Source organism: Betta splendens, chromosome 15 (genome assembly GCF_900634795.4).
Source record: "Betta splendens chromosome 15, fBetSpl5.4, whole genome shotgun sequence".
Lineage (NCBI taxonomy): Eukaryota > Metazoa > Chordata > Actinopteri > Anabantiformes > Osphronemidae > Betta > Betta splendens.
The window spans coordinates 11,686,852-11,712,449 of record NC_040895.2 but is presented as its reverse complement, the minus strand read 5'-3'; the positions used below and the strand labels follow the sequence as shown (position 1 = coordinate 11,712,449).

The following is a 25,598-nucleotide window of genomic DNA, read 5'->3' as shown; positions in this document are numbered from 1 at the left end:
CTTGTTGTTGCAGAACTGAAGTGTGAAATCCAGATGTTTGTTTTACAGAGACAAGTAGCAGTTTGATCAACATGCACGTCCTGGTTAACTTCAAACCAAGTGAATGTAGGAGGGAGGGTTTGTACAGTAACAGATATATGTTGACTTGCAGCATATGTAAAGGTGTCTGTGTAAAGCTGACAGGACGGTTTCCTCTAAGCATTTGTTTGTGAGCCTCAGACCTCTTTGTGCAAAAAACCAGGGCAGAGTGAGTCACCTGAAAAGCCTTGAGTTATCTGAGAGACACATCTGCATGATTTGATATTCTTTTAGACAATGCCTCGATATTTTCTGTGAGCACAGAGACAAGAGCCTCAGGCCGGGACAGGGCTGGAAAAAGCATCAGCAACAGGTGACTGTCTATTAGAGATGGAAAGTAACTCATTACTTAAAATACAAATTACACTTCCTGTCTGAAACACTCAAAACTGGGGGAGAAATTTATTATTATTAATAATGTTGCATACAAAGCTGCATGTCTGTCTGAAAGGGTGCTGAAAAAAAGCTGAACTTTTTCAAATGAATTTTCAGGTCTGTTTAATTTGGTTTCTCCCGGTGCATGTTCCTCCTCGACACCACTGAACAAACGAACCCTAACTTTGCACAGGTCCCGAGCAATTGCATCATTTGTGACGACAGCTACCTTCCTCCTCTGTGCCTCTGTCCATAGGTTGCCCCAACCTGACCGAGTCCCAGCAGACGGAGCTGTCCCACCCGCATGCGTGGAGGGGAACCTCCCTGTCTGAGATGCCCCCGCTTCCGCCCGGGGCACGTAACGCGATAAAGCTCAGCGGCCCCAGTGGGGGCGGAGGTGACGACGGTGAACACACGCTCGGGCCCCTCGATGTGCGCGAGGGGTTAATGTGCGTATTCCACACGGTGAAGAAGCTTCCCACCGTCCACTCCCCTGTGGAATGGACTGTCCCATGGATCCACATCACGTGTGTGTGAGTGAGAGTGACAGGGAGCGTGTGTGTGTGTGTGTGTGTGTGTGTGTGTGTGTGTGTGTGTGTGTGTGTGTGTGTGTGTGTGTGTGTGTGTGTGTGTGTGTGTGTTCTCCTGGCCATATATATTGGGCCATGTGGACCCAGACGTGGAGTTTTGCGCCACAGACTTCAGGCTTCAGGGCTGCAGGGATCTTCCTTTCCTCATTTCTCTCTTACAGAGGCGCCAGCAGGAATATAAAGCAGCCCTCTGGACGGCCTGTTGGTGGGAACTGACGAACACTTTCTCCCCGAGTGCACTGATTCTCGCTGAGCGCTTGGCCCCGTGTAATAAAATGAGCGATCTGCTGGAAGAAGGCTCGTTCATGTTCACGTCAGAGTCTGTAGGAGAGGGACATCCGGGTGAGTCTGAGTCAGTGTGTGAACTGAAGGTGATATTAAATTTTTTGTGTTTACAGTTTCAAAGTGTGGCACATGTCTTCACAGTCCGTGTGTGTGTGTGCTCAGAGGCCGTTCAGTGTTGTTTTGCAGAATTGTGTGTGTGAATAAACGCTCTAGAAGTGGGACAGCGCGTCCATACGTCCACAATAAATCCAGTGTTTTTACTCTCCAAGCGCGGCTGGTATTCCATTCACAGCAACATGTGTTTACTTCCCCTCACTCCAACCCTCACTTACGGGCAGCAGGGCGTGAATGTGAGCGTGGCCGGCTGGTGTAAGGTTGCACGCTAAGGACAAAGTGGCCAACGGACGCGAGGGGAGCGGGAGGACCCCGTTCTCGCCCCGGGGCCAGAGATGTCCAAAAGCACCCTTAGTGCGCAGAATGTGAAAGTGAGGCGTCACATCCTGATAACACAGGAGAGACTTTTCAAAAAGTGAGAAAAACAGATCACAAGATCAGTTTGTGACTTCAGATCTACTTTATATTTAAGACGTGATATATAAAAAAAAAATTAATACAGATGTACAGTCATAATGAAGTATGTCTTTCTTCAAACAGCACAATTGATGGCATATTAAAGCTAATGAGCTACATAATCTACATCATAGTGGTATAGGACATTTATATATTTCATATTCTGTATATAAATGCTGAACAAGGGGAGTTATTGCTCAGTGAAGCAGGCACAGAGGCATCTGTATAATGGAAAACCTAATAGTAAAAGTTAAAATGTACTCTACCCTTTAGCTCTGTCAGTGTGTTGTAATCCTTTCACAAATATGTAACCTTACAAAGTCCCCTGTGCTAAATCAATAATGAGACTCAACCACTTGTACGGCTCCACAGATAATGACATAACACCTGTGAGCCCCCAGGATTACATAAGAATACTGCAAAGAGAAATTCAGCTCAGTTGTGTCAGGACTTAAAGAATAAGACATTATTACTGAACAGATATAAAGTTTGGTAAAACCTCTGTTTTTAAAGTAACCTCTGATACTGGGTTTGATTAACCGCGCTGCGGCGAGACGTTGACAGGGTGAATACTTTGTGTTTGTGCTTTCCTGGAGGTGCGTGGCCTTGGTGGCGGCTGCAGCGCTAACCTGTTTATTTGATACCGCCCCTCGGGGTCTGGGCTGTTCCCACAGATAGTGGACTCCGAATCGCACGCGTCGACAAGACGTGCAGACGCACACCTGCAGTCGCCAAAACGCAACCTGACATCGTGCCGTGTGGGTCACGATGCGGCTCCTCCGAGTCAACGCGGTCACATGTTAATGTTGTTTCTGATGTAACGCATGTGTTGCATTGCTTCAGCTGGGTGACAGAGCCATGAATGCGGTGGTCCGAGGGCTATTGTCCCACTGAGGACCGCTCTCAAGTCCAACTGTTCCAACTAATCCAACACGCTTCCTGTTGCCTTGCACGGAAACAGTCACAAACATCACAACATGCTGTGTTTTCCAATACTACATGTGTTGTGCTAATTTTTTGTAATCAGAATTTTTTTTGCACCAATCATTTCCACAGACAAAATCTGTGACCAGATCAGTGATGCTGTCCTGGACGCTCACCTGCAACAGGATCCAGATGCCAAAGTGGCCTGTGGTAAGAAAACTGGAACTCGGTCTGTTTGTTAAAAGATGGAGACGACAGGGGTAGGGTTTCCCAGGACGGCTCTGCTAAAAATCAAGAGAACACATAAATCTAAAGCACAGTTGAGATTATTTATTGTATTAGCATTGGTCTCTCAACGCCACAACTGAAGTCATGTTTCCACCGATTGTATAATTTCACTGCAGAGACGGTGTGTAAGACCGGCATGGTGCTGCTCTGTGGAGAGATCACGTCTCGGGCCAACGTGGACTACCAGAAGGTGGTGAGGGACACCATAAAGCACATCGGCTACGACAACTCTGAGAAAGGTGCGGATGCTGTGCTTTACCGGCCAAACCGCGGCAGCACGTCGTTTCCTCACACGCTCTCATCCCGGTGTAGGCTTCGACTATAAGACGTGCAACGTGCTGGTGGCTCTGGAGCAGCAGAGTCCGGACATCGCTCAGGGCGTCCACATGGACAGGCAGGAGGAGGACATCGGCGCCGGAGACCAGGTCGCTCCCCGGGAAAGCGCGCGTTAGTGTCCCGCTGCCGCCGCTGGCCCGTGCCTCACCTTCCCTCTCTGCCGTGCAGGGGCTGATGTTCGGCTACGCCACCGACGAGACGGACGAGTGCATGCCCCTCACCATCGTCCTGGCCCACAAACTCAACGCCAAGATGGCTGAACTCCGGCGCGGCGGCATCATCCCCTGGCTGCGCCCCGACTCCAAAACGCAGGTGAGCAGGTCATGAAAATATTAGTCTATGGAGGGTGTTGACCAAAATTAGTTATGCTATGAAGACTGTGCACTAATATCTGACTTGTGTGCCTCAGGTCACAGTACATTATGACCAGAAGGAAGGAGCTGTGATCCCTAAGAGAGTGCACACTATCGTGATTTCTGTGCAGCACGACGACTGCATCTCTCTGGAGGAGCAGAAGATGGTCCTGAAGGAGAAGGTAGAGCCTAAGCGGGCTTGGACCAGTGTCCTGCTCACGGACCTAGTTAAGCCTGTGGATTGAATGTTGCCTTGATTCTGCCAGGTGATCAAAGCTGTGGTTCCTGCTAAATATTTGGACGACAGGACCATTTACCACCTCCAGCCCAGCGGCCGCTTTGTCATTGGTGGACCTCAGGTGAGGATCACACCGTGGCGACTGTGCATTTTATCAAGACTCTGGCCTCTTTTTACTCCTTTTGCTTTTCCACCCACCAGGGCGACGCTGGCGTGACCGGCAGGAAGATCATCGTGGACACGTACGGAGGCTGGGGGGCTCACGGCGGCGGAGCGTTCTCCGGTAAAGACTTCTCGAAGGTGGACCGCTCTGCGGCGTACGCCGCTCGCTGGGTGGCCAAGTCTCTGGTCAAAGCCAAGCTGTGTAGGAGGGTTCTGGTTCAGGTGAGCGGCCCGCTTCTCCGGCCACGGGTGATGCAGAGATTATGCACCGGTTAATGGGTATTCTGCTGTTGTAGGTGTCTTATGCTATCGGAGTGCCCCAGCCTCTGTCCATCTCATTGTTCACCTACGGTTCTTCAGAGAAAACGGAGTCAGAGCTGCTGCAGATCGTCAACAAGAACTTCGACCTGCGACCGGGAGTGATCGTGAGGTGAACGCGGCCGCCGTCTTCCTCCCGTGCAGCGAAGTGTCCAGACTGCGTGCAGCTTCTTAGTGATTATAGCATCTTTCAGAGTCCAGTGGTGGTAATCTTCGTCCTGTCTCGTCCTTTAGGGAGCTGAACCTGAAGAGGCCGATCTACCAGCAGACGGCTGCCTATGGCCACTTTGGCCGACCCGAGTTCAGCTGGGAGGTGCCCAAAAAGCTAGTCTTCTAAAAACTGCACCTGCGTCTCCTGGTTGACCCTGGAGGTTCTATTCTAGTCTATTCGACTAGGAAGAACTAAAGTTACGATCCATCCGCTATGAAGGAGGTGAGAAGGTCATTTGATGCAGCAGTGGTTGTAAAAACAAAGGGACATTCTCCTAATTTAAATAGGGAGATTGCAGAGGACAGCTCATTCACTAATCATGTGTGCTTTATACAGTCAGTAGAACACAAATAAAATATTCTGAATGTAAATACACCACTACAAGCAGAAGAATATTTTATTTATATCTGATAATTTATTCAAGGTGCTATTGTCAGCAGCATGTATTTAATCAGGAATTATTATATGAATGTCAATGTACCAAAGGCTTTGCTTTAGCAGATTTAATTTTTCTGTCGTGACTAAATAGTCTTACTGAGCTGCAGGAGGCTGTTGCACATGTTAATACATGTGGGACGAGCTCTTTTCTCTTATGACAATCAAATGCAAACGTCTTTATAATGATCACGCAGCGTTGTGCGGCATCTAGAAGCCCAGTTTTAGCGCTGGCTTGTATTTTATTTTGAAGTTTTTTTCTTTGGTAAGAGCAGATTCCACCCACAAACACACAAATGCTGACAGTTACAGCAAGATGCAATTTTGTCGACCCGAGTATAATAATATAACATGTACAATATTTTAGGAATTCAATTTGTCTTTTTTTATTATAATGAATTAAATCATTTAATCTTTTATTTTTTTATAAAGCATTATGGCCTTTTCCACTTATACACAATATACCAGCCCTCCAGTTGATTTTACACTTCACAATCAATTGTGCTTTGATACTTTTACCAACTATTTTCATTTCCTTTTTTCTTTTCATTTTCTTTTTTTAACATGATATCATCATCACATGATTTCATGCTTTATAGCACAAATACCTACGTATCTTTATTTGTACACAGGTTTTCTTCAATTTCTTTCTGTACCATTAACGTATTTTGCCATTTGTTTGCTCTACTTAACAACGTCCTGTACTGTTGTCTAGTTACACTTAAGCTTAGTTCAAAGGGGAGTGTTTAAATTTAATTTAATTTAATGGATTTAATTTAAATCCAGTGTGTTAGAAGCCTCCATGTCTGTAGAGCTTGACGACTCATGGGGTGTTTAGCTACAGGCAACACTGTTTTTGTAAGAGAAGATTTTCCCTCTATTTAATGTCAGCTTCTGTCAAGTCTGTTGTCAGATCAACTAGACAATGTAAATAATTCAACAATAAAGAAATTTAAAACTGTTCACCTTTAACCATTTCTCATGACGTGTACTCAAACTACTGCTTTTTTCAAGTTGTCTTTTTATTTTTTGAACATTATGGCATACATATACAATCATATAAGACTTTGACATCAAAATAGAATTAAAAACCCGGTCCTCTTTGGTTTTCATTATCAAAACAACACATAAGGCACATAGGGAGCATTTTGCAACTAAACTGACAATTAGATAGAGATTAAGAGATTCATGTGAGGTTTACAGCCAGTTAGTTTGTCAGAATGCTCCTAACAATGATCTACTGATTGAATGAGTAAGCTACTTTGTCTTGCAGATATTTAACCATGTGTTCTCACATAGTGTTTATTTTTAAGCTTTACAATCTTGATTAACAAATATAATCTATTATATAATCTATCATAGCTAATCCATCCTGCAACTGGGGAAAAATCAGTTGCACCTACAGCATACTACGAAAAACAAATATACATAAAAACCTACATAAACATAACTGTTAATACAAAGATAACAGAAGGCAGAAGCAAAAAGATTTCATTTTGCTTAGCGTTAAAGGGTGTAGCTGGTGTCGTAACAGTTTCCTGAGTGCGAAGATCAGACACTAAACGACAAAAGGCAGACGGAGCAGACAAGTGTTATGCATAGATTCCCGTAACACACAAACCACCAAGTCAAATGAGTCGCTTTAGAAAACGTGGAATGACACGACGAGCAGCATGAGCAGACCATCATTTGGCTTAACATTAAAAATGCATCAAATTATTACCTGTCATTCAAAAGATGGTAGTGTATGAAGCTCACGTCTGCATTAGTTATCATACAGGAGCTTCACCTTCTTAGCAACTGACATGAAATAAATGCACATTTGGCCTAAACCTGAAACCAGCTGAATGCTCCTGTCTGTAGATACAAACGTTTTATCTTTTTCAAGTAGAAAGCACGACCTCCTGTCGGGTTGGTCCTCAGCGTTACAGCATCCAACACCAACCCATGCAATAAGCCATCTGACCAGTAGGGAGAGGCAAGCGACCGGTGGAGCGGCTGGTGTTAAGACGTCCCAGCTCCTTCCACAGAGCAGCGTCCACGTGCTCTTCAAGTTACGTCTTGATGACAGTATTCATACATTCAGTCTGAGTCAATTACTTTACGTTAGTCCTCAGTAACAGATGGTAACTAAGACTGACACAACCTCTGCACAGTGCGGGAGGATGTGGTGTTAGGGAGTTTTTCTACCACGTGAAATGAGCAGGGAGCATGTTCCAATGTAAAACAGTTGGATTTGGTATTTATGGCACTTACAATTAGAATTAAACTCAATAAAACAAAATACAGGATTCAGTTTTGTGCCTTTTGTTTTTTTAGCACCGAAGCCACAGAGATGACTGATATTTTGGCACGTACTGCTGCACAGTAACACATACGTCCTTCAGTTTTAATCCTCACTAGCTGGACATGCTGCCAAATCCTGGGCACTTAGGAAGCTGCTGCTCCCCATTGATGGGGAATAATGAGACACAGACCTGCATCCATAGGACCTGAAAACATGTGTCACAACCCAATGAAGCCAGAGCTCATCTGCTTCCTCTGGACATGGTGTCATGTCTGTCAATGGACTCAGGGGTCTACAAAGAGGAGGCATGTGAGGCTCAAGCTTGATATAGTGTACTGATCCAAAGACTTGAGTTAATGAGGCACTAGACCGACTGTACGTTTCTATATGCAGATAAAAAACTGGACTTTGGTTGAAATGTAGTGATCTGTGTCGTTGGCTGAATAGCTACGAAAACAGCTAAAAGCAACGAGAACTACGTAGTGGAGGCTGTTAATTAGTGAAGCTCAAAGATTGCAAAATGCTGTTCTACCTCTGAATTAGCTACAGAATGCCTTTACTCTTCTGTTTAACAGTCTATGTATTGCATTCATCCATAATTGTGTGGTTGGCAAGAATCAGTCGTGCCCCCACTGTAACACAGACACGGCCCCTTTCCCTCCCAGTTTGACTCGCTGTCATAGCGTCAGCTTGGCTGTTCAGCAGCCCTTAGTGCGCTACAATCACAAAGCATCAAGGCCACTTATTCAGATCTAGTCTTTCAGGACAAGCGTGAATTAGGGGGAAAATTTGGTTTCAAACTTGCGCAATGTGCAAAATGCAAACAAGTTCTTCAGAGACGCGGAGCTCTGGTGGGAGCAGTGGCCGCAGGTCTACATCCCTGGAGTTGAAATCTTAGAGTCTGCGCCGCCGCCAATGGCTGCTGCACTGGTCTGGTTCATTTCAAAGCGTCGGATGAGCCTGAATAAACTCAATCAACAGCTGGAATTCAAAGGGAACAAGCAGGCCGAGCGCGCGTGGCCTCAGCATGCGTGGCCAGGCTACAGGATGGCCATGTTCTCAGGCGAGTGTGCGTGTGGCTGCGGGTGCGCTCCCAGAGCCTCCATCTTGCGTTCTCTCCCAGCATGTCCTCTGGCCAGCACCACCATGGTGTCTCCCGAGATGCTGGCGAACTCGAAGGCGAACGTCCCGTAAAACAGCATGACGATGACGCAGAACACCCACTCGAAGATGGCCGCCGCGTGTTGCAGGACGAAGCTCTCCTGGCAGAAAAACACACCGCCTGGGGAGCACGGTCAAGGGCGAACCACAAACCACGAACACAAAAAGAGTCATGCAAGTTGTGACACGCTGGACAGCATCTGTTAGCGGCTGGAGAGGATACTGAGCACCAGGGCAACGAAGGCCAGCAGGGTCATGCAGAGCCGCAGGTGAGCCACGCTGTACTCCCCTTGGGTCTTGGCCAGCCGGTAGGTCAGTGCCGACTGCAGGCACACGAACAGCATGCTGGTGGGAAAGGCGATGCCCGCTCCGACATAGTGGAGGACTTTGGCATAATCCACCTGTCATACGGGAACAGAGGAGGGGGGAGAGGTTAAAGAATGGAGTCCAGAGCGTCTGGGTTGGATTATTCATGAGACGAATGAGTGACAAAAAGAGGGTGATATGTACAAAACACAGCGAGCAAGCGAACGCCTCCTTTTCTCTGCTGGTCACAAGAACAAAGAAACAATACACAACAGAGCTGCTCAGGAGCATGTGACTCCCGATGCAGGATACACACACACACACGCACACACACACACGCACGCACGCACGCACGCACGCACACACACACACACACACGCAAATCCAGAGACGGAGAGCTCAGATCAGAATATTTAAGAGGTTCAATAGACATTAGCTAAAGCTACAAACACATCTCTGAGGAATACAATAATTTACTGTAGCCACATGACTAAATTTGCCTTTGTTGGCCAGATGGTTAAAAACTCGTGTTTGGAATAAAAATATCCTTTGAAGCGCATAATTCTAGTAGATCATTAGTGCTACAACCCAGACATTATTTCCTCTGGCTTTTAAGCCACTTGTCCATTGACCCGGCCAGTACATGCTGTACATTCTTGCCTTGCCCACTAATCCCTGAGGTGAGAAAACTCCAGACTCTTCATTACGTTAAATAACCCACAGCCGTAGGGTTCTTCACCTCCAGAGCCCGACAGCCAGCGCTTGCACATTTAGACTCAGGTGTTTGTTTGCAGCGGTAATTATATTTTAGTCTGGTGCCCTTCGCAGCGAGCTGTGTTTATTCACCTGCATCGTCTCTGTATCTAGTACAAATGGTGAACTGACACAGCGGGGGTCTGAGTGCTCACTGCACTCAGTAATGGAAAAACACACACACACACAAACATCAACCATATGCCTGCTTTTCTTGGCTGAGCCCTGTTTTAGCTGATGTTGCATCCGTGAAGGTTAAAAACAATCAACTCTGTCTCTGCTGTACATGAATAAATATTAATTATACTGTTTGTTTTATTTTCAATAGAAATATAATAATAAATACAAAACATAAACATGTTTATTTCTGTGTGACTGCCCGATGTCCCAGATTCATAGCTAATTGCAGTCATTACCTGCTGGTTAATGGTGCATTAAGAAACAGAGTAAACCTAAGCTCTTCCACGTCATGTAGGTTTTCACACTTGATACGCGATGCCAGGAGCATGTGCTGTCACAGTGGGGAGGCTTCCCGACGATATGATGGAGGGTGGGGGGGAAATAACAGCGACAGTAATGGAATGGACCCTGCACGAGTAGTAACCGAAAACCTCTCTTTAGTCGAAAACCATCCTGATTCCTGAAACCGGTGCATGTTTTCAATCTAGACTGTAGCTCTTCATGACTGGCAATTCAAATTCATCACCAAGTCATATCAGCCTGATAAATGAGCTGCTGCAGGCCGACACTGGCCAGCAGCGTCCCCCGCATAAATGCATAGCAATTGTGTTCACATGGTGCAGCTCAGAAGGGGAGCTGGTCACATGAGGAAGCCTGGTGTAACAGTGTGACGCGTTTCTCCTCATGGCTGTGTATTACACCGGTAAATGAAGTGTGGGCACGGTGAGAACAAGCCCAACTGACATCCGGCTTCAGTTTTCGTTCTTTATCCAGTTTTCTTGTTCAAGGTGCATCCTGACATTGGGTTTATGCTAATGAGCTTTTTCAATGTCCTCTATGTGGCTCCAATGTGTTTCCCCATCATCAATTTATGTGTTTCTTTGCCCAAACTGTCCGACCGCCGACAGGAAAAGCCCCCGTAGCCACAGCTGTGCCGCCACAGTCTTATGTAACGCTCCACTCCAAACTGAAGCCGTCGCCATCACCAAGTCGCTTCCTCGGGTTTGTTTCCCCCTCAGATTACAGTTTACTACTGGCTCGTGTGATTTTCAGTCTGCTCACTAGAGTCTGTGCTTGGTTTTGCAGCAGGACTTTCTATTCTGCCATGTGGTTTCCAGAGTTTATCCACCATTGATGATATCTTTATTTCCATCCCACTGGAATGTCCCCGGCTGTAGGAGATGCAAGTCTGCGAGCAGGCTGTGATTGGTTATGAGGGTGGATGGGGCCTCTGTCTGCCCAGCTCCTCTACATGCACGGCCAGGCTTGATGACTCACTTCCCCCTGGCTCTTCCCGGATAATTCCTACCAGAACTTTGGTGCAAAGACGCGGGAAGAAGGTGAGGATGGACTGTGTGGACCCTCAGACACTGCACATCTGTTCAACACGCTCCTGTAAAGGGCTCCTTCATAGTCACGCAGTTAGCTCATAGCATACACCTGAGGGACACCGCACCATATGGAGGAACATCAGTAGCTGCCTCTGTATTCAACATCACGAACATGCCCCCAAAAATAATAAGCCACTTCAAAAGAAGATGAAATAAGATCACATATCACTTTTACTTGGAAATATGTATCTAGAGTAGCATCATAATGTTTCCATGTGGCTTTATCTGTGTGCAGATCCCACACGCCTCATTTTTGTGAAAGTCCTGTCTCCCTCTCTCCTGCTCCGTCTCTGAAAGGGCTCACCCTCGTGGTCCAGGCGTGCAGCCAGGGCTCTAAATATTTAAACTTGCCGAAATTCCTTCCCAAAGAACAAATATCTACAGGGCAGGAATTCAGGTTGGGTTTCTTCACGTGAAGCTTTAAGACTAAACCGTCCCACAGAGCGGTGCAGCGTGACAGCAGGACAAAAACAAATGTCAATCCGCTTGTTTGTGTGCGTATGTGAAGCGAAGCCGACATTAGGAGACGATAAAAGCAAAGAAAAAGAACTTCACTGACTCATCAAATTACAGTAACCATGCTCATCGTACTATCCTAGATGTATTTGCTTATCCAGACTCCAAAATAGACTTATATATGCTCTAAAACCGTAAAAAGCAAAACCAAGAGCTACAGAACTTTACTTTAATCATTTATGAAAACAGTCTGTTGCTAATTCTGACCTATTGTGTTTCATTGCATTGCTACATCTGTGGTTTTGTTGTGTATCAGTTTTATATTGCCTTTGGTGGATGAAGAACACAACCAATGACGGTCTCTATTCTTCAAATATGGATTTAAATTTATATTTATTTATTCTTTCAAACATGTACAAACCCAGAACATCCTTGAACAGTGTAAAAAGAAGTAAGACTTATCTGGTCTAAATAATAATAAATTATAATGTGATGTGTCACAACTGGACAAACACCAAAATGTGTTAAAAACAAAAGTAAAAATGCATAAACAAACACATCCACCTACTGATGGTTCTGACTTGTGAGCTTGTACACTATTTGCTGTTTTCGCTGTTGATGTGTGTGTGCACCACTGTGTTTGTTTTCCTCCTTACCTGGAAGTTGCCCACCATGATGAGTCCAGCGGCACAGATCCAGCCTGTGGAGAGACTCGCTGTGTTGAGAACGCAGTTCTGATGCTTCTCAATGACGTGGGCATAACGAAGCAGCACAATCACCATCACTACAGAAACACAGAGTCAGCAGGAAAATGACTCAATAAATCACTGTAAAGGGAGAGCAATAAATCTTTTAGCAGAAGAAAATGAGGTAGTATTATAATGGAAACGTAAGCTACGCTGGTTATTTCGCAGTGCCTGGCGTTTATGTAATCAAAACACTCACACACCTCATTTAGCCAAGAAATACAACTCTTTGGAAGGAGTCTGAGAATTACAGGAAGTCACATTTCTCTGGCTGACGAGTGAGAACACGAGGGGCAGGAAGTGGCGGGAAAGTGAGAACGATGTACGGGAGGGGGGTCGGCGCGAGTGCCGCGTGAGGCTCCAGAGGTGGAAGGAGCTGAAGTACAGTGTGTGGGACAGATGCCTGCTGGTGTGCTAATGGGCTGAGACTGGGGCATTGTTGGGGTTCTGGGGAGCCGACGCCGGATCGCTCCCCATTGTTATCTGGGGAGACAGGAGGGGAGGGGAGGATGCTGACGGGCGATTAGAGGCGACAAGGAGCCCCTCGTGTCTCGACCTTGAGCTCATACAGTCCCAGAGGTCTTAGGTCTGTAACTAACTGTCTGTTAGCAGGAGGTTGTTTCACCAGGTCCGCACTGCCAAAAGCAGAGTAATTTAACATGCGGCCGCAGAAAGGAACAAAAAGTTACTGCGGGGTCGAACACAGCAAAGCTTTGTTTCAGCCGGGCTTCATCCAGGCTACGGCGCGTCTGCTGTGGTGTTACAGTACGTGGAACTGGAAGTCACAGTGTCAAAACCGCGTCAACAAGAATGATGTAAATGATGTAAGTATGATGAATGTTGACGACAACAACCCCAAATTGCAGCAGGTTTTCTGGCTACAACGAGATGAATGAGTGAATTGCAGTTTATTACGCAGGTCGATTCTGATGTGTCCTAATGTCTACAACTACATCACAGAGCTAAACGTTACAGGTTGAGTCATTGTCTGTAAAAAACAATTAATAACTTTGTTTAACTGAAAGTCATTTGTATACTGCACTTTTATCTACTGAACTTTATTTATTTTGTTGTTCCAATTAATGATCACACACATACAAACAAATCACTGTTACCTACATTTCAAAGGTGTATTGTTTATTATATAACCAATTATTTTCTAATTATTCAACACCAAACATTATATTAAACCTATATCTATATTAAAAGTAACAGATATATATTCAGTTAATATATAATCTTATGAAATCTTAAGCTTAAGTTGTGCGCCTTTGCTTTTGTGAGCTGCTGTTCTTTCCAGCATTAGATTCCTTTTAGAACATGACTTTGTGGAAAGTCGTGGAAAAACAAACAGTGTCTCCGGTCTCGGAGGCCGTCCTTGCTGTTTCCCCTCTTCTTTTTTAAAACAGGGAATGCACTGTGTTCCTGAAGGGACGACAAATTCGCAGACTATTTCATTCGATTCAGCGTTTGACCAGCGCGACCTCTTCATCGCGACAAATGAAGACGTTCGAACACATTCGCTGGAAAATGATTCAAGCTTCTGTCATATTTCTAGTTTGATCCTTCCTGTGAACGTTGGTGCTGGCTGGTTTCTACAGAGCTATGAGTCAGATGAGTAAGCAGTATGGCTGACCTCCCCATCGAAGGTCAAGGCTCGCTGTCTGTTGGTGAGCTGCACGTAAACACAGCACGACAGTGTCCACACACACCCGTAGCCTGGGTCACCTTGCGCACAACCTTAGAGTCTCACTGCTTCGCTCAGGAAGCGCGGGAGAGGAAGCAGGTTCAAACGCACGCTACACCCCACCTCACAGCACAACAAACCGCGCTGGTCCCACAAGGAGATACGTCTCAACCCGAACGCCCCGCTGCACTCGCTCACAGGGGGCGCGCGGAGAGAGAATGCATGCATTGTCTTGGACACATTGTATGTGTACACTGGCAGAACGTTTGGGAACAGGGATTAAAGCTAGGAGACGAAATGTGAGGTAACAGGCCGTTCACAGACTCCACGTTATCCCAGAGTGAACCCGAGCCAAGGGGAGGAGGCACGATCCACAGAGCACGACATAAATCAATAGGCTAAGAAGCAAAGAGGCGATTAGCCACGATGGCTGGTTGTACAACTACATGCCATAGGAACTTAACCTACTTTCGTAGGTTACATCTTTATAAGATGAAATATAAATGACCATTATTGGCCATTATTACAATTTAATGTACAATGATTACGAATTGGCCTTTAACCCATGCCCTGGAGGAGCAGTGGGCGTCCATGCAAAGCACCCGGGGCCTTGGTGCGAAGTGTCTCACTCAAGGACAAGGGACACACCTGGAGCCCTGGTGGGTTTGAACCTGCAACCTTCTGCGCCCCAGGTCAAAGCGCTACCAACTGCACCTGTAATGCTGTGTACAGACTACAGGAATGACTTAGAAGAATAAACAAACACATATTTATGAAACATGAGCCTAAATGTCTGCATGTGGCTCATCCACCCCATGGATTAAGACGCCTGACAGGATACAGGACTTTATTTATGTTTGTGAGAGGACCAACAAATCAGATTTCTGAACAACAGTTAGATGTGTGGGAGAGGAGTTAGATGTGTGGCAGAGACGTATCCTGGCAGTTTATCATAATTAATGTTACTGTCCATTGGACTTCAATGTGCTGATAAGCTCTGAATACGTGGAGGAATAAACTCATCTGTGTCAAGACACCACGATTAGATGTTTGCTGTTGGTTTTGCTATTTATATATGAACATTGTTAAAAGCGCATGTGATTAAAATATACGCTGTCATTGCCCTTTAAGGTCTGTGTAGCGCTGAAATTATGAATGTCTTGCTATCAATAATCTGGTTATTTCACATGATTATATAGTCACTTTGCTGACATATTGTAAAGGCCATAATCAAAGAACTCTGCAGGTAAACACTGTTCACTGGGAAGCAGCATCATTGCCACAGACATGACCTGTCATCATGACGTAAGCAGTGAGGCAGAAAACTGGAGATGACGAAGGTTCATTACCACACGACATCCCTAAACTAAGCAGAGCTGTACCAGTCTGCTCCAACAGAGTATACTGAGCACAGACTCACATGCAAATAGCAGACCGTTAATTTAGACTCTGGCTGCGCAGCGTAGAGGTTACAAAGTTAGACGTCGTTACGGAGGGATCATAATCCGACTGCAGAGACTCTGCCTGCCTCATCAGGCAGCGGTCGGGCCAGGCAGGCGGCCCTTAAATGGCCGCTGCAGGCATGGAGAACACTTACGCAAAGACAAACAAGGCAACGACCCGGCTCCCGTGCTTTATGCACACACGTGTGCGCTCACACACAGAACACGTCCGAGCCGCAGCTGCCAAACATTAACTAAATCAGGACATTGGCAGCCACCGGTTTACACAGAAACGGCACGTGTCGGCTCAGGCCAGCGCATGGAAGCAGATCCCATTCATTTGCTTCCTGTTTTCTCTCTGTATGTGTGAACGCTTTAAACTGAAACCCAACTGAATGGAAGAATCTAACATTTACATCCTCTTTTATGCAAAAAAAAAGCTTTGCCTGGCTTCTGGGGTGTGTGAAAGTTGTTTTTCTATGCAATCAGCATTTTCAGAGTGCAGCAGAAATGAGAGAAAGCAAAGAGTTGATCAAAACAACTAACACAAAAAAAAATTCTCCTGCTCGTGTAGTCTGTAATACACGTGTACATCATTTCCATTCAAAGTAATGCCTGCATCATTAATTGCTACAGTCAAAGTTGAGAGTTACTTGAGATGCTGAGAGTGTTGTCATGAGGTTTTCTCCAATCATAGTTATGATGGGGATGTTGTGCAAGGAGCATTGAGCCAGACCAGCTCCGTAGTTTAACATGGGTTACTGGAAAGTTAGTGGAGACAGGAAACCTGCAACACTGTGTGGACGCGTTAGGCTTTAAAGCCTGAGAACCAAAACTCTGTTTGGCTGCATGGTTCTCAAAGACACGATGGAAAGGGACTTAAAAATGCCTTAGGTATATTTTATACTGCCCTACCACTGATAGACAGCTGTAAAAATCCACCCATATTTAAAGACAAGAATAATTTTCTGAGCTGGAAATCCAAGCATTTAGGTCCTTACCCATAAAGGAGCCTGTGCTGCAGATAAGGCTGAAGAAGCAGCTCTCAGGGGGCAGAGTTCCACATTTACTGAAAGGAGAACACATCAAATGAATCAGAGAACACATCATGTGAACACAGACACAGTAGCAGAAATTCCTCTCCCACTCTTCTCTCCCAAATATGCACATTTACTCATTAGTACATGGTTGTTGGTACTGATACACCCACTCATTGACATCGCTTCATCAAGCCGCTGACTTTTCACCCACTGCGCATACTGCAGCTTCTCTGGGAACGGGAACGGCTTGTAGGAGTTTTGCAGGAGACAGACAGACTGCTGCTGCCTACAAAGCCCTCTCAGCTGACTGGAGTCACACACGCACGCGCACACATCTCTCCGTCCTTCACCACATCAACTGGAGATTTGATCATATCTGTAGCCCTGAATTTGTAACTTTGCAACACTTACACATTTCTAGGTTTCTTATTTAGTTGTGTTGTTACGGCTACAAGTAGTTTTCCTTTGCATTTGTAAATATGTCCATATGTGTTTACATTCTCCAAATTGACTTTGAGCCAAAATGAAAAACAAATGAGTGGGAATTTCCTTCTAAATGGAAGTTGACAAGACAGACCTGTGGTTTGCCTCTAAACTGCCACGGTGGCAGGCAGGATATTTCAGCCCAGAGTTATTTTCAGATACACACACACACACACACACACACACACACACACACACACACACACACACACACACACACACACACAAACACACACACACACACACACCCTCAGGAGAACTCTCTCCTCGAAGCCCACTGGCTTTTCATCAACAATGTGCCGTCCAGGGGTCGCGTTAAACAATGGGACCTTGTTCCTGTTTTGAAGCGGCAGACAACTAGACACAAAGCGACAGAGGAGAGTTGAGGCTGGGGTGAAGCAGGGAGTCTCACTGACCTGATGAGAGGTACATTGTCTAGTGTGCAGCATAATGTCGGGCCACTCTGCAGGTACAGCTCCTCTTCACACGACTGATTGTACAACCTAGTTCACCAAACATGGACACACACAAAAACAAAGTAGTCTGGCGTTAAGGGATACATGCACATTTATGTTTAACCACATCAGCACTACTTCAAATATTCTCAGGATGTTGGAATGATTTTATTATTATGCTATTCGACGACTCTGCGGCGTTCTTTCAGGGACATGTGCTGAATTGAAGTTGAAGAGAACTGCTGTGTCATCAAATAGGAGCTCTGCTGGTAGATTCTAACCTCAACTTGACTCAAACACTGAGAGGGGATCAGTCAGCAAAAAAACGGAGAACAATAACAACTGTCACGTCGCATTTTAGCTTTGTGTTCGTGCTGAGAGCGAGTGGATTTAACAGTGCCTCTTATGATTTCTGTTTAAAGATAGCAAAAGATCTAATTGCATGTATATATATGATGCAATGACGGAGGTGATAAATCACTCCGGTGTGTAAGAATAGATGAAGCAAAGCACTGTACCAGTTATCCACAGGACAAACGTGCTGGTTGTACAGGGCCATGGCGTACCTACAAGCAAGAAGATATGGTTAGAACAACAAAAGGGGACTCCAGGGTTTAACGCAACCGCTACACTCTGACCTACAGGACATTTGAGTTGCATCTGTTTGTTTAACCTGCAGGACAGGGTGAACTGACCCCTCCTATCAATTTAAACAGAAAGAGGTGATCGTTGGTTCAGGTCACTGACCAGCCACATCTGCAGTGAAGTCAATGACCAGACAATTAAAACACCTAGACTGTATTCTGCACAACTTTCCTATGAGCCAATAAAAATATATGTGTCTGGAGTGTATGTGTAAGCTGATTAAAAAAATATGAGACATAAAAAACATTAGTTTTTGGAGAGACCAATAAGATTTTTTTTACTTCATCAAACCCTAAACGAGTGGACAAGGAGAGCGAAAGGATGAGCGAGCATGTCACTAGTGAGCGATCTCTATGGGCCCAAACACAAGGAAGTTGAAAGAAACATCTGCATTCTAGATTTTTGTTGAATGAATAAGGGCTGCTGATTCTGTCCATACGTTGTTATTATAATTGTCAGAAGCCAAGGATGCAGTCTGGAGCTAAAACGGACAGTAGTCCTTGTATTCAATGGACGTCAGACACTGAAATTAAAAGTCAAACACAATCTATGATAAACAATAAAAAGCCAGACAGAAGGAGACAGCAAGAGTCAAACACAGAGACGACCTGTCCTGCTTTGTAAACGCAGCCATAGTTCAATTGGAGGTTAAATGCCAATTAACGATGCTTCCAGGGCCATTCTTGCTAAAACACACACACACACACACACACACGCACGCACGCACGCACACACACACACACACACACGCACGCACACACACACACACACACACACACACACACACACACACACACACACTCTACCCAGAAGACACTAACAAGCACAGAGACATGACTAATACACAAATACTAACACTGTTAAAGGTCAACAGGATTTCATGCTTGACAGTGACAGAAACCTAAACCAGTGGCAGGCCTTCAGCTACTTACTATGTAAGCACAGAGACAAGATATACCACAGCTGGATTTGCAGCTGCCTCCATGTGTGGGAACAGTAAATGTCCAACTGCTGCAGCGGGTGGCAGCACTTGGTCAGCTGGTTATTGGCTCGACTCAGGCTGCGTGAATCACAGCGGTGAGAGTCACATAAGCCCGATGGCAGAACGCTGCAGTAGCGGCGCTCTTGCGTAACACGTGGAGGGGGGAAAAAAAAAGGAAGCAACACTTGAGTGGAACGTGTCCGTCAGGTGCCAGGGCTCCACATCGAAACCCCACGGAACGGCAGCAACTTGACAAAAACAAAAGATGGCGCACAAGAAAGAAAATAGTCCAGGAAAACAAGTAAAGCTAAGAATTGCGTGTACAGCTTTTAAAATATCTGCAGGGCGGATCTGGTACATTTCTAAAGAAGTGTTGTTATTAACTGTATGTTGAATATAAGCAGTGCATTCTGTTCTCAGAGGAGGCAACGTAATTATAGGTCTGCTTATATAATTAGACCTCTATCAAAGCTCAGCGGTGGTCAAACACTCTAATTGTATGCCTGTGAGCAATATATAGGTGCAAGCGGCTGTTTTTATTTGGGAATGAACAATGAAAATTTTGCAGAGCACTTCATGGCAGTGAAAGTTCCCAAATATAACATTACAGGAACCACGGGAAAGGGTGTGACGCATGAGATGTGAATGAACTGGGCAGAACGGGCGCCTGCAGTTGTTTCTCCGGCTTCTTTGCTCAGTTATTTTAAAACCAAGCGTAAAATCCGGTTCAAACCTGATGAGACAACGTGTGCTTTTAACTGATAAAATGTTAGCAGAGCTCAGTCTGAGCAGAGCCTCCTGGGTGGGCACAGGCCTGAGCGTCTTCTGCTTCTCGCTCTACATTACTCCCTTTCAGTATTTACCTTTCTCCCATTCAATCACCCACAGTGAAAGAGGGAGTTGCACAACATGTCACATCCTTGGACATTCCACAAGCCTGGAAAAAGACCCTTGACTGCTCTTAGAAACAAGGCACCATTGTCAAGGTAAGGAGAAGGAAGCAGGTTTAACGGGAATGACAGTCATCAGCATGTCCCCTCTGCACCCGCATCAGCTTCCTACTCAGAGAAACGAAATGTGAGAAACTCACTCATTTTCAACATGTTGATGATTTGTAGCAACTTCCCTTCCGCCCCTGATGACACAATGTGGACTGCTCTGTTTAAGACCTCAAACTAAGATGTCAGCCTCGGCATTCGATTAGGCTGCTTACTCCCTTTGCATCTCATTACACATATAGGACACAGCCTAGATATGACAATGTGTAATTGGGCCATCTGTCTCCTTCGCCCCCCGGGGGGCCTGAATTCCTCCTCTTGAAGTAACAACAAAGCGGCGAAGGAAGCTGTCAACTAAGACGCAGCCGGTACATCTGTTCGGGTGCCGCGGTGCAAATCATTAGGACACGAGATAAAACCAGAGCCTTCCTGGAGAGAGTTAACTCACATGCAATTACCATGGCTGCCTGGAATTCAGGGCAAAATATGCAGCATGGCTCCCCTGGAGGCAAGCGAGCAGCGATATATACTGTAAAGGTCTTCGCTTCAATATAAACAAAAGCTGGAAAACCCCATTGCAGACAATTTTGGATTATAACGTTGAGTTAGTTATACTGGAATATTTGCTAAATGCCAATGTGTTCAAAACAAATGAACAATCTGACAATGATTGATTGGAATATGATGACAAAGGCACAAATGGTGTGTAAAAACAGATGATGAATTAATTATGGACGTCAACACATCTTGATGCTTGTATTAGAACTACAAGCAAAGTATATTATTATTAAGTTTATACACATGCTTTTATAGAGTGTAGAGACAATGCATGACTTGTACATAAGCGTAACACTTACACGACCCAGATCCCAGTGATGGTCAGAGCTGGGAGGCTAACCGGCAGTATCATCCAGAGAGACATCTTCCAGCACCGGGAGCAGACCCGCTCTTCTTTTTCCTCTTCGGCCAGCCGAGCGATACCTGCAGTAGTACTAACATTTAACTCAGTGGGCCTGACTTCTGCATGGACTCATTGGTGGAGACGGAGCTCGGCGGACGGGACGCCGGTGTGTCCTTCAGGATGGAAAATGACAGGAGACGGACAGGGGAGTTACATCAGCATGATTCACATACTGATCAGGAAGCGTTAGGGGTTATAACCACGTTATTACATGTATTTCTCCAAACTGACTGACATCAGTTGACTACTATTACTAATCAGTGCTGCTATTTATATACTTGTGCTCTGTAGAGACAAAAAGCTGTTGACAGGGCAGAAAAGTGATTATTCGAAAATCAACATAGTTGTATATTAACTTGTCTAATGACTAATCACTCTGGCTACTCTGAAGGGTTATGTAATAGACTAAATCGAATTAAAATGCTAACGTTATTAATACGTGCATTTATGAGGTAGTTGCTGCTTTTGCTGCAGTTTTTTTTTTTCAGACAAAGTTTCGGAGTCGCAGAGTTTGTCTGGGACCACGCGACGGTTGATGCAGCGGGACAACGCGGTGAGCGACCGAGGCTCCGGCTCAGCGTCTTCCCACGACGCGTAGCTGGTGCACAGCGTTCAGCTCGGAGCGTCAGACGTGGACATGAGAAGCAAAGGCTGGATCACTCACCCGCAGCCTTCGGGTTAGCGTGTTTTCCTCCGAGCAAACCGAGTACGCGGACCTGTCCCGCACGCTTCACGCAGCCGAGGCTATTCCACACAAGACGACGCGGAGCAGTTATTTCTCATTTTCCCTGCAACTTTGGTCCCGTTAGACGTTTTCTTTCTTGCTGAGCCCCCGCTCGTGCACACTTTCTTCTTGCATCGCCGCCGCCACGAGACACTCGCAGTCTCCAGATGTTTGACTCCGCCCCCCCCCCCCGAACCTGTGGAGACAGGGTGCGTTGCTTTCAGAAGCGCACCGACTGGGCGGGGCGGACGCAACGTTACTGTGTCCCAGAGGCTACAGTTTATAACATGGAACTGAAACTTCATGTTGTTGGTAACGGTTTAGATTGTGTAATATTTAGGAAAATAATAAATATTTCTATGAGGATGATGTAAAAACATTTCATCTTTCGAGTATCTTAAGTGACTTTCAAGTGTCTACGACTGTCTCGATGGATGGTAACACTTAACCTTTGCCATTTTCTGTAAAATAACAAAAACAAACAACTCAATTTTACTTTCATTCTCATGATTTTATTTCTCAGACACATCACAGCAAAGCATTTGTGTATTAAAACATTACATTTTTATCATAACATTCAAACGATCTGTTGTATGAGATACTTGATGATTTAACATGGCTGATAAAAAGACAAGACATGAAGAAACAGCGTGATGATCTATTTTTGCATATTTTTCCTACTCACAACTGGATTTGTTTCTTTTAAATTAAATTAATGAAAAAATCCCCCAGAATTATCTGTGATAAAAAAAAAGATCAAGTGGATTGGACTCTCATGCTTTCACATTTAAAAGAGGAATTATTTGTAAAAGGTAAACTAAAAATATCCGTAAACACCACATGTTATGCAGTGGCTCCTCCTACAGTCTTATAGTAGTACCAAAGCCCCACACGCTGAATGCAGGGTAGAGCGGCTGGGTGAAGGTAGTCCGGACTCTGTGCAGGAGCTGCATGCCCTGAGAGACCTTGTAAAAGGCCAGAATCCCTGCCGCGTGGTCCACGTAGACCCCGATGCGAGGCGAGACAGAAGCCTGGATGTCTTTGCTCTGATTATTGTGCACAAATGAGTACTTGGAGTCTGAGCAGTAGAGGCTCCAGGACTTCTCGTTCCAGCCCAGGCTGCAGTCGCTGCCACTTCCTTTGCGTGGGATTCCCCTGTAGGTGACAGCCACGTCGACCTCGGTCCCCTTCCAGTCTACCTCCCAGTAACAACGGGTCCCAGATATGCTGTCCCTGCACAACACCTGAGAGCAACAGAAGAGATTAAAGGCATGTGTAACAGCTGTTGAGGTGAGTGAAAATGTTCCCTTACAATAAAGACCAAATGAGAATTTATGGTCCTTTCTGTACTCACCTGCTGCCAGTGGTCAAATCTGTCTGGATGGTCAGGGTAGTTCTTAGGATCATTCTTCATCGTAGCTGTTCGGTTCCCCTCAGAGAGGTGAAGGTTGGGATGGACACTGTTGACGTCCAGAATCAACTGGCAGGCATCTGAGCAGAGACACGTCAGTCATCAGTCTCTCCATCGACTGAGCGTTAAGTCCTTAGGAGTCGAAGCTCCTCATTTGCACCAGCAAAATTTACTTTGTTTGTTTAACAATATAAATCTAAGCCATTGAAGCGTGTTGCAAAGACGGGAACGCCTTTGTTTGTTTAAGTTATACTCAGCTGTAATTTTCCACTCTCACATTCCGTCAAACCTGTTCCACAAGCATCAGCTTGGTTTCAGTCATTTCAACGCATTGGTTCACTCAAGGCTTTGTTGGAATTTATGAATGAAACGATGACTAGCACATTTTTTTGGTATAAAACCTAATAACGTACATTTCAGGAAGTCGTCCCTTGTCTTTGGCTCTTCCCTCATCCTTGGCTCTTCCCTCATCCTTGGCTCTTCCCTCACACTTGATTCTCTTCTCATCTCTGTCTCATTTTCTTGTGTGATGTAGACTTCTTTTACTGTAACAGGAGAATTAAAAACACATGGAAGGAAACGCTGATAAAACAAACCAGGACCACAGAGAAACACTACTTCTGTATAAGAAGTCCAAAAATCAAACTCATTCACCTGCTGCTGAGATTCTGCTCGTTTCTGTTTTGCTCACTTCTTCAACTTGTATTTTCAGTGCAGCGATGGCCCTCTTTGTAGCCTCAAAGGAGAAATTGGGAGCAACGCTGATGTTGTTCAGGTCTTCGTATCCTGAGGGGCCTGACAGCGACTGCCAGCTCTGGTTCAGGTGAAAATGTGGAAGATAAAGATGTCAAAACCACTGTTCAGTCAAAGCACACACGGCTTCCATCATGTTCTGCCACTCGGACTTGACTCACTTGTAGAAAGTGTATGTGATCGTCAGTGTGCGACAGTTTCTCCAGGTCGTTGTGTCTCTTCTTCAGCAGCGTAATCTCCTCCTCCAGGCGGCCGAGCAGGATCTCGGCCCGCGACACCGTGGTCTTTTCATGGGAGCGGATCATCTCCTTAACGTCGTTGTATTTCCTCTCTATGGAAAGCAGAAGCTCGGTGAAGATCCGTTCGTTCTCCTCGAGGACCGATTGAGCAGAGTGCTGATACGAAAGACAGAGAAACTCAGTAGCTTGTTTTAAGCATCACACTTGAGTCGTGATGAGAATACGTTTTCATTTACCTTAACTGATTCCACAGCTTGTCGAAGATCTTGCCACTTCTTAATTCTCTGGTCAATCCTCTGCTGTGATTTGTACAGTGTGGTACTTAGCTGTTTCTGCAGAGAGAGATGGGGATCAGTGGATGATAACAATTTGCACAATAAACTCTAAGTTCATTCACTGTGGTTTGGTCCTTACATAAGAACACAGGCTGACTCACTTGTTTCTCGGTCCTTTCCGTTCCAGCTGGGACGATATCGTGGTGTTTGTGCTCGTCCATCATGCACAGAACACACACTGATGTCTGATCGGCGCGACAGAAAGCCTCCAGCAGCTTGTCGTGCTGCGCACAGATCTTCTCCCTCATCTGTCCGGTGGCTTTGACCAGCTTGTGCTTCATCAGAGCCGGGTAGTCGTAGTGAGTCTGGGCGTGTGTCTCGCAGTAGGAAGCCAGACAAACCAAGCAGGACTTCTCGGCCTTCTGCTTCCTTGTTGTACAGAAGTCGCACAGGACTTCTCCATCCTTAGCCTGGGTCTTGGATTGGTTACGACTATTAGAGCGACGAGATTTCTCTAAGCCGTACCTGTCTAAATCCAGATTGCCACGTTGAGACATTTTACCAGGATTTAGAAAAGATTCGGCTGAAAAAAAAGGTAATTAAGCTAAATTCTGCAGAATTTACCCAATAAAACAGGGTTTTGAGATCAACACCTACAGTACGGAAAAGTAAAACATGATCAGATATCCACTGACAAGATGGTGTCCTGAAGTGAACAGCTTGAGAGAAACTGTGTGACTGACGTTGCATGCGACAGACCGATAGTTATGTGGGCTGGTCCGGCTGTAAAACCAGTATTCCTGGCTGGCTCTTTATAACCAGGTAGTGGGCGTTACTACAGGTATGCTGCCTGAAACTAAATATACTGAAACAGATGAGAGGAATCAGTGAAGAAAGACTGTTTTATTATTAAGATTCTAAATTATATAATTACAAACAGGTAATTATATGAAAATTTATGAACACTATAGAAACAACTTGTAAGTTTCACTTTAGTACTAGTATTTCACAGCTCCTTCACATAGATCTGTTACCTTCAAACATCCTTAGCTTGGGCATT

At 45.3% G+C, this 25,598-nt stretch overlaps 3 protein-coding genes across 4 annotated transcripts; 1 reads left to right on the top strand and 2 right to left on the bottom strand.

Moving 5' to 3' along the window:
* The first annotated feature begins 1,096 nt into the window (after positions 1–1,096).
* Positions 1,097–5,583, top strand: mat1a (methionine adenosyltransferase I, alpha). Of its 2 annotated transcripts, XM_029175841.3 has the most exons (10): positions 1,099–1,385; positions 2,955–3,032; positions 3,227–3,349; positions 3,423–3,535; positions 3,615–3,758; positions 3,856–3,981; positions 4,066–4,158; positions 4,239–4,421; positions 4,496–4,629; positions 4,752–5,583. In XM_029175841.3, the coding sequence occupies exons 1-10, from the start codon at positions 1,319–1,321 to the stop codon at positions 4,852–4,854; spliced, it is 1,164 nt and encodes a 387-aa protein (XP_029031674.1). In that variant the 5' UTR covers positions 1,099–1,318; the 3' UTR covers positions 4,855–5,583. The 2 variants fall into 2 exon arrangements, with proteins under 2 accessions (XP_040923517.1, XP_029031674.1); XM_041067583.2 differs by lacking the exon at positions 4,752–5,583 and having other exon boundaries at positions 1,097–1,385; positions 4,496–4,633.
* Positions 5,584–6,164: 581 nt separating this feature from the next.
* zgc:154058 (Transmembrane protein 150A-like) lies at positions 6,165–22,034 on the bottom strand. The gene is made up of 8 exons (XM_029175843.3): positions 21,801–22,034; positions 21,033–21,249; positions 18,069–18,116; positions 17,512–17,598; positions 16,574–16,641; positions 12,354–12,481; positions 8,835–9,012; positions 6,165–8,732 (listed from the first exon to the last, which is right to left on the bottom strand). Exons 2-8 carry the CDS (start codon positions 21,095–21,097, stop codon positions 8,491–8,493), a joined length of 816 nt encoding a protein of 271 aa, XP_029031676.1. The 5' UTR covers positions 21,098–21,249; positions 21,801–22,034; the 3' UTR covers positions 6,165–8,490.
* Positions 22,035–22,350: 316 nt separating this feature from the next.
* ftr14l (finTRIM family, member 14-like) lies at positions 22,351–25,290 on the bottom strand. The gene is made up of 7 exons (XM_029175840.2): positions 24,700–25,290; positions 24,500–24,595; positions 24,186–24,419; positions 23,926–24,085; positions 23,685–23,816; positions 23,215–23,351; positions 22,351–23,104 (listed from the first exon to the last, which is right to left on the bottom strand). Exons 1-7 carry the CDS (start codon positions 25,093–25,095, stop codon positions 22,721–22,723), a joined length of 1,539 nt encoding a protein of 512 aa, XP_029031673.1. The 5' UTR covers positions 25,096–25,290; the 3' UTR covers positions 22,351–22,720.
* Between the last annotated feature and the right edge of the window lie 308 nt (positions 25,291–25,598).

What these genes read in the sequence shown, in the direction of transcription:
- mat1a (XM_029175841.3), top strand. Translation starts at nt 1,319, where the DNA reads ATGAGCGATCTGCTGGAAGAAGGCTCGTTCATGTTCACGTCAGAGTCT. An exon ending in AGATGGTCCTGAAGGAGAAG is followed by an intron (nt 3,982 to 4,065) that starts GTAGAGCCTAAG and finishes TGATTCTGCCAG; the next exon opens with GTGATCAAAGCTGTGGTTCC. An exon ending in TTGTCATTGGTGGACCTCAG is followed by an intron (nt 4,159 to 4,238) that starts GTGAGGATCACA and finishes TCCACCCACCAG; the next exon opens with GGCGACGCTGGCGTGACCGG.
- ftr14l (XM_029175840.2), bottom strand. Translation starts at nt 25,095, where the DNA reads ATGTCTCAACGTGGCAATCTGGATTTAGACAGGTACGGCTTAGAGAAA. An exon ending in GAGCAGAATCTCAGCAGCAG is followed by an intron (nt 23,817 to 23,925) that starts GTGAATGAGTTT and finishes CTCCTGTTACAG; the next exon opens with TAAAAGAAGTCTACATCACA. An exon ending in AAGGGACGACTTCCTGAAAT is followed by an intron (nt 23,352 to 23,684) that starts GTACGTTATTAG and finishes GTCTCTGCTCAG; the next exon opens with ATGCCTGCCAGTTGATTCTG.
- zgc:154058 (XM_029175843.3), bottom strand. Translation starts at nt 21,097, where the DNA reads ATGTCTCTCTGGATGATACTGCCGGTTAGCCTCCCAGCTCTGACCATC. An exon ending in TCATGGTGGGCAACTTCCAG is followed by an intron (nt 9,013 to 12,353) that starts GTAAGGAGGAAA and finishes CCCGTATGACAG; the next exon opens with GTGGATTATGCCAAAGTCCT. An exon ending in CTTCGTTGCCCTGGTGCTCA is followed by an intron (nt 8,733 to 8,834) that starts GTATCCTCTCCA and finishes CGTGCTCCCCAG; the next exon opens with GCGGTGTGTTTTTCTGCCAG.